This window comes from Mus pahari, chromosome 7 (genome assembly GCF_900095145.1).
Source record: "Mus pahari chromosome 7, PAHARI_EIJ_v1.1, whole genome shotgun sequence".
Classification (NCBI taxonomy): Eukaryota; Metazoa; Chordata; class Mammalia; order Rodentia; family Muridae; genus Mus; species Mus pahari.
Genome location: NC_034596.1, coordinates 110,443,003 through 110,455,660, shown reverse-complemented (window position 1 = coordinate 110,455,660; position 12,658 = coordinate 110,443,003). Strand labels below are relative to the sequence as shown.

At 45.7% G+C, this 12,658-nt stretch overlaps 1 protein-coding gene across 1 annotated transcript in view; it reads right to left on the bottom strand.

Annotated features, from left to right (window-relative positions):
• Ptprn2 (protein tyrosine phosphatase receptor type N2) overlaps positions 1–12,658 on the bottom strand; it is a 755,793-nt gene that overhangs the window by 373,442 nt on the left and 369,693 nt on the right. The window contains exon 11 of the mRNA XM_021201639.2: positions 10,311–10,390. Within this exon, the coding sequence (XP_021057298.1) occupies positions 10,311–10,390 (80 nt within the window). The remainder of the gene's footprint in view (positions 1–10,310; positions 10,391–12,658) is intronic.

Below are 12,658 nucleotides of genomic sequence, written 5' to 3'. Positions count from 1 at the left end.
GAGAGAGAGAGAGAGAGAGAGAGAGAGAGAGAGAGAGAGAGAGAGTCTTACACGCCCTTATATAGGCTCCCAGCAGAAGTTGTGTACCAGATTAGAGGTGAATATTCTCACCTCAAAAGATCTGGATTAAGGATATGTCTTTCCAACTCAATGAAATAGATCGTCCTGCTTCAAATTAAGCAAAAAAATCCCTCCCCAGTGTGCAGAGTTATTTTTTGGGTTTTGGTCAGTTCTAGATGTAGTCAAGTAAACAACCAAGAATAAATATAGTCTTATCTAATATAACCACTTGCCCCAAACAGCTTCATTCTCTTACTATTTTACGACAGGGAGGCACCTGTCCGCCTCTTTTACTTAGGCGGTGCTGAGTTCTGTATTTTATCTAAGAGGTCTACCAGGTATTTTCCATGACTGGCCAGAAAGTAAATGTTCTGGGCTTCATGGACCCTTTAGCCTGTAAAATCTCAAAGCTCTGCGAAGAGCACAGCCCATGATAAGATATACAGCAAGAGTGCTGGGCCTGACTTTCTAAAGCAGCAGCTGCTAGTAGAGCCCAAGAGCCACAGCTTGCTGTTCAGTTTTCTGGACAGAACACGGTGAAGAGATGGGCCACAAAAAGCCGAGAGGTCAGGGAAACCCTAACTGCATATCAGATTTCTTATGGAGTTGGATTAGAGAAGAGCTGGGAAAAGAAGCAGCAGACAGAGAGGGAAGAACAGATCTGAGGGTTGTGAAGACCACAGGAAGGGAGGATGCAAGGATGCATGGCTGAATTCATAAAGGGGCCACTGCATGTCTTTGGGCAGAGGCAGCCATAGCAGAGCCCCTAGGCCAGCTACAGAGGATGAACTTCATCTTCCTGTTTTTCATGACTTCAGAGTGAAGCAGAAGGCAGGAGACCCCCAGAGACTGGGCTCTGCCTCCCCAGTGGGGCCTTATTCTGTAGGTCCAAGGACAGCCTAAATATATATATATATATATATATATATAATGTCATTATTACTCAAACCAGAGGGAAACTAGAAACCTCTGCAAAAGAGGTTGTCACCTTCCAAGTAACCATGGAAGAGTGAACCCCAAAAGGAGGTGGATATGTGCCCAATGTCAAAGCTCAAATGTTTAGAGCATCATCAGTCAATCAAATGCAAACACCTGCTTCACTCTAACCAGAAACACCAAAGACTTCTTGAAGCAGGTAGCAGCCTGAACCAGTCCTGAGCAGCGGTGGGAGGAGTCAAGAGCAGTGAAGATGGGGATCACTTGTTTGTAGCACTTTGTGTTCTGGGACTGAGTCGAGCAAATGCTTTCTCTAAAGGCCATGACTGAAAACCTGCTGCCTTTGCAAGTGTAATGAGACAAGGTGTTGATAAAGTGCAAACTGTCTTCGGGTCTAAAAGTAGTGACTGTACAGCCACCTTTAATCAGAGCCAGGGCGCAGCACAGATTAGAACCGTCCCTCTCTACTGCCCTTGGACAAGATGATAATTCTATGTGATGACACTGTCCTTGTCCATTGTCACAACCCTACACTTAGCATAATGCAAATTCTAGTGTTAACAGGCTCTGCCCATGAGGGAAGTCCAGGGAAAGGTCTCACTTTGGTGTGTGATGCAACTGGCCCACCCCGTTAGTGAACACACTGCAATTCTCCTAATCCCGGTTGCACTGCAGTTCCCCCTCCTGTGAGGGGGAAACAGGAATGGATGTCTCTCTGTGGTGGTTTGCATTCTCTGTCTCTAGATGTCCTGTGGGATGCCAAAGTTAGGCCACCAATGACAACCAACAGTTTCACCCAAGTCCTATAGAATTTAAATTGTGCTCTCAGGTCGGCTCCTTCCTAAATCTCTCAGTACTGAAACAGCCTGTGAAGTGCGCATTTTGGTCCCATTTCAAAGAGAAGACTCCTTTGAGCTTAAAAAGGGGTACACAGTGGCCAAAACATGGACTGATGCTTTGAATGGAGGTTCCAAATCCTATCTCCTCCCCAGCTTCACTTTAGCAGCCTTAGTGGCTATGAAGCCACAGTGAGGACATCAAAGAGGGCTGAGAACAATGAGCCTAGTTTCCCTGTTCCTAGTCCAGGAGACACATCTAGTTGCCATGGAGACCAGCATCTGCAGAACTCCCTAAAGAAGGCTTTTTACAGACACTGCTTCCCTCTGCTTAGAGACAGCCTGCTAGCTTGGCTGAGGGGGTAGGGAAGGGCTATAGGAAGGGACCCCAGCTGAGGGGGGTACAGGAATGGGACTCCGGCAGAGGGGTTTCAGGAAGGTGGTCCAGGCTGAGGGAGTAGAGTAAGGCTGAGGGAAGCTGCCCAAAGGGCTGGGGGGACGGGGGTAGCAAGGGGACATGGGGAATCCCCAAGCTCTAAAGTAGGGAAGGTCTGTTGTCCTTAAGTCCAACAGTCATCAATGTTGTGTCTGGGTAGCTCTCACGCAGGGCTATAACTATCACCCACGCAGTCCTTTTGTTCTGTTGACCAGTTTGCATCTGACACCTTCAGAATGCAGCCACCTAGAGTGTTGTCCCTGCCTGTGGGCCCAAAAGGCCTGTACTGTCTCACTATACTCTTGAATTTCCTGGACCTTGCTCTGGGGATATGTGGAATTCCAGCCCCACTATGCAAGTCAGCCATCATCCAAGAGTACACCATTATGCTGTGTATTCCTGTCCCAGGAGGAAACAGTGGGCTAGTTTGCAGACAGAACTTCAGAAAGTATATCCAGCCTTGAGCGTACTCAACACAACATCTGTTTATGGCAGGATTGTTCACCTAGACTATTCTCTGAGTATCTCATCTCAGGGGCCAAACACCCTCACACTGTCCCTCATGCTCAGTAGTCCTTGCACATCCCACCTGCTCTCAATTCTCATACTTTTCCAAAGCCATCTCTACCTCTTAACTCTAAGACCTGCCTTTGGTTAACCCCAGCTGTGCTGATCTGACCTGTTCTGGGTGAGCACTCACAGTGTTGAGGGTTAACATTGCTACAGATGTATTTAGCACACATTCTTTCCCACAAGCCATACCTAAGATGAAGGGATGGTGCTAGGCATTGAAAGGAAATGAAATTTAAGATGAAATTTAAGGCCTGTGATTCATGTAACTTAGGTCTAAAAGAGGAGTTTGTGAGCTTAGAAGCCTGAGGCTGAGAACCTAGCAGAACAGGCCTGGACAAGTTCAAGCAGGCCTGCCATTACACAGTAACCAGATGTTCTGCTGACCCGCCCCTCAGGTCTCCTAACATTCCTGACTTGCACATACCATCCTGCAAATGTGTAATCGTTCTGTAGATGTTTAAATGAGCCAATCGTGTGTAACTGCGCCAAATTCTTCCTAGCCCTCACCCTCTCCCTATAAAAACCCCTAGCTTTCCAGCCACTACCTCCTGAGTGAGGTACACATCGGCCAGGAGCTCCACCAATAAACTATCTCGTGTCTTTACATCAAGATGGTCTATTTGTGGTTTTTAGGTGCCACCTTCTCGAGACTGGAGTGGGTGGGGGGCTCCCCACGGAGGTCTTTCAGCATCAGAGGATTAAGGAGAAGAAGCTACAGAGTTGGGCATTCAGAGTTAGATAACCATATATGCAAAATCAACTACCTCCTCTCTAGCCTGAGGTGGCCCCACATATCCTGGCCTGAAGCATTAGAGAGCCAGGCAAAGGCTCAGTGGCAGTTGGAGATAAGAACACAAGCAGGCATCTGTGCTCACAGGCCCTGCCAAGGCCATGGGTGAGCCCATGATGAGGGGCTTGAAGCTGAAGCCAGATTTCAGAGCAAGCTTCCTATTCTCCTTTCTCCTCATCTAGTTGCCATGGGAACTGGCATCTGTAGAATTCCCCAAAGAAGGCTTTTGACAGACATTGCTTTCTCCCTGCTCAGAGTCAGTCTGCTAAGCTGGCCTGAGAGAGAGAGACTGCAAGGTGACCTAGTGTATAGGCTCATACCCTGCGTTCCAGCCCAAATGTTTATCTTGACCTTCTTGACCTGGTGTGTATAGGCTCATACCTTATCTTCCCCTGCCCCAGAGCTTATCTTGAAGCCACTTATTAGATATGCAAAGTGACTCTGTAGTACTCGACCCTGTTTCTGGAACAAGCTGCTCTCACTGAGGTGTGAAGGCACTTTCATCCCTAAGCCAGCAGGATAAAAGAAAGCAGACACACCCTTCGTGTGTTAACTGAGAGAGAATGAAGATCAACCAGTGAAGACACAGGTGGGGTACCTCAAATCTACAAAAGACAGGTTCGACTTTGCTAAAGATGGGTGAGGTAAAGAAGGAACAGGTTTCTGCTGAGAGCCTCTATGAGGCAAGAACTCCTTGAAGTTGCTGTTGCTCGTGAGGGTCCCTTCTACAGACACAGTCCCAGTCCCTTGGGAGCACCTTCTAGTCACTGTGCGCTGGCCATTGCCAGGAACTCTCCAATCGGGAATTCTCCAGTCTCTGTCTCTCTGTCTCTGTCTCTGTCTCTCTCTGTCTCTCTCTGTCTCTCTCTGTCTCTGTCTCTCTCTGTCTCTCTCTCTGTCTCTCTCTCTGTCACACACACACACACACACACACACACACACACACACACACAAGGCCCTTAAGGTCACGGGAGTGAAGGGGAGACACCAACTGCTGGTGAAAAGCAAGAAAGATTTTCAAAGAAAGCCAATTAACACCCACAAATCAACAAGGGGCCACAGAACACCACCTGCTACTACCTGTCCATCTTCATCCTATCCTGTTGGTATTTTAACACCACAATTCTACACTGTTTATATGCGTGCACCCTAAGGTTGTTGGGGAGGAATTCAGGTAGAGTCAAGGCCTGTTGGTCACTAAGAACTATAATTCTTAGTCACTACCCATCCTAGTGATAATTTGTACTACTTTGGGTTTGTTTGTTGTTTGTTTTTTTTTTTTTAAGAGTTTATTTCATTTTATAGCTTGAAGTCTCCCATCCAGAGAAGTTGTTTACTGGCTCGCTCCTCATGGCTTGCTCAGCCTGCTTTCTTATACCATCCAGCACCTTCTGCCCAGGAGTGGCACCATTCACAGTGGGCTGAATCCATCCACATAAATCATTAATCAAGAAAATGTTCCATAGGCTTGCCCACAGGCCAATCTGGTAGGAGTGTTTTCTCAATTGAGTGTCTCTCTTCCCAGATGATTCTAGCTGTGTCAAGTTGATTAAACACTAGCCAGCACACTGCCTCAGGCAGAGCCTGCCTAACACTTCAGCCCAAGCCTGCAGGGGAGAATCTGATTTTCCATTCTGAGTTCCTGTTTACACATGCAACTGCAATAGTCAGCTTTCTGTGATTGTAATGAGACACTGGCGATAGTCAACTAAGGAGGAGGACAGGTCTATTTTGGCTCACGGTTTCAGAAGGGTTGGTTGTTTGGTCTGCTGCGTTGGGCCTGTGGCAGCATAGTACATCATGGTAGGAGCACATGGCAGAGGGGCTATTGACTTCAGGGAAGTTGGGAAATAAAAAGAGGAAGGGATCTGAGTCCTAATGTCACGTTCAGTGATGTTTTTGTGACTGGTCCAGCTTCCTTCCACTAGGGTCACCTCATGAAGATTCCACCGTCTCCCACTATCAACACAAGAGGAAGACTGAGCTTCTGCGCAAAGCCTTTGGGGGACACTCTGTGTCTCCTCCCAGATCCATCCCCAATATTAACATGGGCAAAATCAACTTTCTATTTTGCTCAGTGTGTTTATATCTAATCACTAGCGTTCTGTGTAAGCTCTGCCCCACAGTTACCTGGCAACAGCAGGTGTGCCTGACTCACTATAAAAGGGGCTGCTTGCTCCTCTCTTGCTCTTCCCTTCCTGCTCCTACCCTCTCTCCATTCCCTCCCCCCCTTCTCTTTCCATGTGCTCATGGCCGGCCTCTACTTCTCTCCTCTCGTTCTCTCTCTCTCTCTCTCTCTCTCTCTCTCTCTCTCTCTCTCTCTCTCTCTCTCCCCTCTCTCTCTCCCCTCTCTTTCTCTGCCTCTACTACCCTCTTAACTGCCCTCCCATGCCCTTACTAAATTCTCTTCAATACTATATCCTCATGTGGCTGGTCCCTCAGGGGGAAGGGATGCCTCAGCATGGGCCCACATAAGCACCCCCTTCCCCCATACCTCACTACAGCTCCACAGAACACATCCCCATCTCTTTATCTTTTTATAAACACATCACTAAGCACTTCCTGTCCCAACCATGACAGACGCCCACTTAGGTACAAATGAGGAGAGCAGTGTTGGACTGCCTTGCACTGCTTGCTGCCATATAGCGAGATCTCTGACCTCTACCCTATGGTCCCCTCCAACAAGCTTCCTGTCATCTTGCTGCCACTGTCTGCAGTTCTCTCCAATGTCATTTTCCTCATCCACATCACTGTCCACTTCCATGTGATCATCTTCATCCATTCCCATCCACATCACTGACCACATCCATGTCACCTCCCTTGCTCCTAGCCCAGCCCTCATCCAGAGCATTTCATCTGCCTTCTCTTCCCCTTAATCTTCTACATCTTACCCCCAGTAGATGGCCCTTCACATCTTATGTGTTTCAACTTGAATCCAAAAAAAAAACAAAAAAGGAATTAAAAGTACAAGTCAGACTGTATCACTCTGCTTTAAAATCCTTTATTGGTTATGGTTCAAAATAATTTTATCTTGCCTTTGAATTGTTTCCTCCTGAGACCAGTTGGGAACAGGCAGCTCCTAAGTAGGCAGTCAGTAAATGAGCCCAGCACATACCCAGTGGCTATTACTCACTGTAGCCTCCTGAGGTAGAAGTAGGAACTTTGGTAGGAAGAGTCTGTCCTCAGGTCATAAAGGCTTGGTAGCATGAGCATATTCTGGTGACTATGGTTAAACTAATGTCAGTTCACTGTGTGGAGTCTCCATAGAGAGGAGGAAACAGAGGCACTGCCCTCTTCAACATGAGTAAGCCTTTTGTTTTTGAAAAGAGGAATATAGAAGTTGACTAAGGACTAAGAGTTATGGAAAAAATAAAACGGTAAAACGAGAGTAAGAAAGGCGAGGACACAACGCTCTGCCCCTAGTTGAGGAGCTACTGGTGGTTGATAGCTGCCAGGAGGAAAGTCCATTTTTGTTAAGGGTGTAGGTTGATCATGCTTCAGGAGAAGACCCACACTTAAGAATATCCACAAATTGAACTTGACGGGTTTTGAAAAAAACAGAACACGAGACGTTTAGTAGGTAAGAAAAAGTAAATGTGAGAGGAGTTGGATGGGGGTGAATATAAAATGCATAGCATGAAAGTCTCAACTAATAAAAAATTTGGAAAAAAAATGTGATGACTGACAACATGAAGGAAAGAAAGGAAGCAAGCAAGGAAAGAATGAAGGAAAGAGGCAAGCAAGGAGTTAAGGGAGGAGGAATAAAATAAGGAAGGAAGGAGGCAAGGAAGGAAGCAAGGAAGGAAGGAGGAAGGAAAGAAGCAAGGGAAGAAAGAAAGAAGGAAAGAAAGACATTAGGCTTTATCTTTTCTCTCATGTGTGGAGTCTGTATTTTGAAAATTGGTACTAATAGAAGGGGATTATTAGAGTAGAGCAGCACTGGGGAAGGGGAAAAAGAGGGTCACGGATGCATATGATAAAAGGACATATATAGATGTACACAAATGTCACAAAGAAGCCCACTAACTCTGTGTAACTAATATGGCTTAATCAAAGAAGAAAATAGAAACTAAAATAAACGAATGAGCAGAATTCCCAGAAAGCTATCACCTAGGAACAGGAAGAGATCCTAAATGACAGAGTGGTTGAACTTGCCACGGTTAACACCATACGGTATCTGATGGGGATATATGTGGTACTAAATGTATACCTACTCACTAATTTCTGTATCACTTTTTGTAATATTAACAAAATAAAGTTAAGCTCTGTTACCAGGGTTGTACCTCCCTTCACTAACAACAAAGGATGTCTCTATTTCACGCAGTCCCCCAGAAGCCAATGTAAACCCTGAGTGGGCTTACACATAGCCCATAGTAGCCCCAGAAATTTCTACAGAAGGCTCTGTTAGGTTTACAGCCATACCAACAACGACATCCCATTGTGTGTCTATCCCAGTAAGACATTGGGAAACTTTTGATGACACTGGTAATGTTCTACGTGATCTTTTAAAACTAAAGGACCCAGGAAATGCATCTTGAGATAAAATTCTACTTCTTTATCCACACTTGGAGCTAGTCCTCAGTAGCTCATCCATGATCTCCCTGGAGCCAGGACTCTTTGAGGGTGGGAGTGTGTGCTTGCTGTATGTGGGGTAATATCTTCTTTTATGCATCCTTTTCTCATACAGCCTTACATCAATCCATGATAGCATCGTATTGTTAAAAACACGAAAGGAGTACTGTTTTTACATCATTCACACATGTTTACAACTCCATACATCTTCAACCCAGCAGGTGAGTCAGCATTATGAGACCTGTTGATAGACAAGACTTGATGCTTAACTTTCTATGCAATTTTTGTCTCAATTCAAAGTTAACACATGCATAGACACATTTGAAATGGTCAGAAACTAGATCAGAGATAACAAACTTTACTCCCTAGAAAGCCAGTAGGGAGGTATGGCTAGAGTATGAGTGTGTTGACAACATGACAGTTTTCTTTTAAATAAGAAGACTCTGTGATTGATCTCTCCAGTAGAAAGCCACACATTTACAAAGGCATGGAAGCACAAACTGGACTTGACTACCCTTTTTATTATTCTCAATTTATTAGCTCTCTCTTCAAGAATTCCATACACTCCTGTTCCATTTGATCCATTCATAGTTCTTTAACATTCTAGCCAACTCACTTCCTGTCCTGGGATGACCTGTCCACAGCAGAGGAGCATCTCTGCGTGAACCTCAGACAACTGGGAGGTCTTAAATGTGACCAGCTGTCACTCACATGAAGCAGATGTACACATAGGAAAGAAGTAGCCTAAAGTCAGCATGGGACCAAAGCCTTTGAAACCTAACTCCTTTCTTCTTGGGTGGCAGAATCTTCAGAACAACACCTCCTGAGCTATTGCAGCAGCAGTGGCACAGTATTCCTCCGCAGCACATCCCAGCTCTACACACCTAACAACAAGGCAACGAAATGACCCTATACACCTCAGATCTGCCGACTCTTGAAGCTTAAGCTCTTTACTTTTCTAATCAGACTGCTATCCTCAGATCACGACACAAAGAACATCCAAGCGCATGGAGTTCCCTGCGAGTAAGTCCAACAGCACTCACAGCAAAGGATGTGTCTGTTCCTCATAGGTGGAAACAGAGCACGTTCTACACTATGTCAGTCCAAGACAAAGAAGCTGCCATGAGGAGAGTGAAGCATGGCAATTCCTAAGCCAATAGGAACACTGGCATTTAGAATTACTTACGGTTCAGCAAGAAACAATTCACAGATCTAGCAATGAACAGAGTTAAAGAGGACCAGTGCTCTGCCATGTCAGGAGCTTCACCCTCAGCCTGGCCTCTCAGAAACAGCCTTAAAGTGCAAACATACTAAAAAAGTCACTCCAAACACTGTTAGGCCATCTGAGTCTGCTATTCTACCAAGACTCACAGGCCACTGTGCAGGGTGCTTGGTGAGTCAGAGTATATCCAGAGGACGCACAGACTGCTCTCGTCCCCTCCTCTTCTCCAAGTAGCTAGCCAGTGGTGTTTTTCAATGATCACATTGCCACAGTTATTCCTAGTCTATCAGGACAGAGGTCTCAGAGGTGTCCTGGACATGTTCGTAAGTCACTGTGTCCTCTCCTACCTCTCGACCCTAAGATGGGTCTATGGGGGCAGCAGCAAGGCTGGAGTGCTTCCAGCTGGCATAGCAATGAAAAGTCATCTCCCATGGAGCTACACATACCAGCCCTCACCTTTGCAAAGCTGCTTTTTCTCTTTCTCAGCTCAGATGATGCAGCAAGATCTCGTAGCAGAAGCCATGCATCAAATGAGAAACCAAATGAGGAGGCCCAGCGGGGCCGAACCCTATTCATGCCACCTTAGACTTGGCCAGTAGTGGCAGTGTAAATCTAGCCTCTTCTCTGCCGTGAACTGCTGTGAACACGTGTGTGCATGCATGTGTGTGTCTATGTGTGTGTCTGTGTGTACATGCATGTGTGTATGCACATGTGTGTATGCATGTATATGGGTGTGTGTGCACACATTTGCAAATGCATGTGTGCATGTGTGTGCATGGATGTGTGTGCATGTGTGTGTATGCATGCATGTGTGTTCATGTGCATGTGTGTGTATAGATGCATGTGCACGCATATGTGCACACACACATGAGAAGACAGCCTTACCTGCAGCCTTGGTGACATCTGCAGTTGTCATGTTTTGGATGTTGGCACTTACTTTGAAGGTCACTGCTGGTCCCAAAACTCTGGAAAAGATCATTTAGGAACAAGGTCATTTCTATATCAACATTGGGAGCTGCCTGTCTTTGAGATCCAGAACACTGACAGGTTAGGGGCCCCCAAGTAGCCCTTTGCCATTCCTCATGGTGTTTCTCTTGGATATTAGGGCTCTGTTTTAATTTCTAGTGATTCTATTGCTGACTTTACTTTCCACTAAAACATCACACATACATACATACAAACATACACAAACATAAACACACATACCTACCTACCTACACACACACACACACACACACACACACTCACACAAACACCATTGCACTGGGGATGGATTCTTATCAAAAGAAAAATACCCATATCCAACAATGGCAGACAGGAGTTCCTACAAGCATAAAGGAAAAATTATTGTGGGAAAGGACCTTAGTCTTGAGCACAAGAGTCAAGAGCAGAGTGGGGAGAAGTGTTTTCAAACTTCTTTCTGCAGGAGCCACTTGAAGACCCATCACATCATTAAGAACTACTTAATACAAAAGCTGCTGTCAGGGAGTTGCTAGGCAGGAATTATCAAAATGCCTGAAGCTCTATAAATGCCAAGTTGAACATGATTTTGAAGAAATGTACCACTTTGTAGTCGAAATCATCTGAGGACCCTAGTGATACAGGAACACTTACACAGTAAGCTCAGGACTGGGTATGTAAGGTCTACTCTTGAAGGCAGGTGAACCCCATCTCCACAATGATCCAAAGACTCTTCATGGAACCTTAAGAGCCTTCTGAAGGCAAATTCCTGGAAGACTAGCAATAGGAGAATAGTGTGTAGTGGGAAATGGCAGCTGAGGAAGTCCTGGTATGGGCAGCTGCCTTACTAACAAACTTCCGCACACCAGCCTCATACTCTTGTCAAAGGACAAAACTGCTCATGGGAATGAAACTACCACATACCTACAGCTCTGTCCTTCCTCCTCCCTCTCAGCACAGACTTGGCTGCCATTTGCCCTCACCTAGAGTCACACCAAGATGCTGGCCCTGAACCTTTCTTTAAGTCTTGCACTCAGCTGCGGGTTCACACTATTTTCATTTCAGCTTCTGGATTTTCAGACTAACCACACTCCAGTCAGTCCAGGGCCTCAACACACTAGAGCTGGAAGCTGTCTTCCTATAACAAGGCCGAAAATGACCATTCCAGCAACCCAAAATCACTTTGGGCTCAGTAAGATTTGTGCTGAGTAGTTACCTTCTCTGAGGAGTGCCACCCTCCTGCCTCTTATACCATAAACACTCAGAGCCCAAGTTCTGCTAAAATCCCTGAAAATACTGGTGTTATATTTTCATTCAGTCATCTAGTCTAAATCTGTCTCACTGTACAACATAACCTAAGAAATACCTGTGTTCAGCTTTCCTTTCTGAGAATTTAGAGATAGCCACTATGGTACTGATATTGGGTCATGGCGGCCATGACTTTGCTCAGGCCAATGAACTATCCCCATATGTCCTTGTCTGTGGACTCTCCCTTCTGGCTCTTAGATAGAACCCATCCAGCACCCTTCCTGGCCTTTAAGACCAAGTGGTTTCATTCACATCAGTACACATACAAGAACATGTTTCTTCCTCACCATGTCACATCCAATCACCTCTTTGTGACTCACTCAGCTCTTTTCATATTTACCCAAGTAAGCACCAAAAATGATAAATTCTCTCTTCTAACACCTTCTGGAAAGTACTTCACCCATGAACATTTGATGTCTAGTGCTTAAATGGATCACAGGACATTTACACAAGCAACCATTGATGCTTCACGGCTGGGTCATCAGCTCTGGGAAGCACTGGGCTAATTCTTATGGGTCTTTACCCACATGATGATGGATGACTGATTAACTTGTGATAGAGTCAGGACACTTTAGTCTAGAATTCTTCTGATGTTGACAATGTTCTTATTTACACAAGAAATGCCCAGCTACAGCAGCCACGCCTAGAGCTGCTGGGAGATGACACCAGAGTCCATAGCAATCAACTCCTCAGAACTCCACGGTACCCTGGGTAGCTTGGGTCCCTTCCTTCAAGTCTCATGTCACCAGCTCTATGAGAAAACAGTGTCAGAGTATGAAGTCATCCTGTCTGGGAATGGCTCCCAGAGGCTCCAAATATCGTCTGAAAGATGATCCTCAGCATCAGCTCCTGCTCCTACTGGACGAGATGTACTGCTGCCTGTATCCACACAACTCTCAAAGAAATTCTTGACTTTGTATCTCCAGAAGGGATAGGAAGGAAGGAAGGAAGGAAGGAAGGAAGGA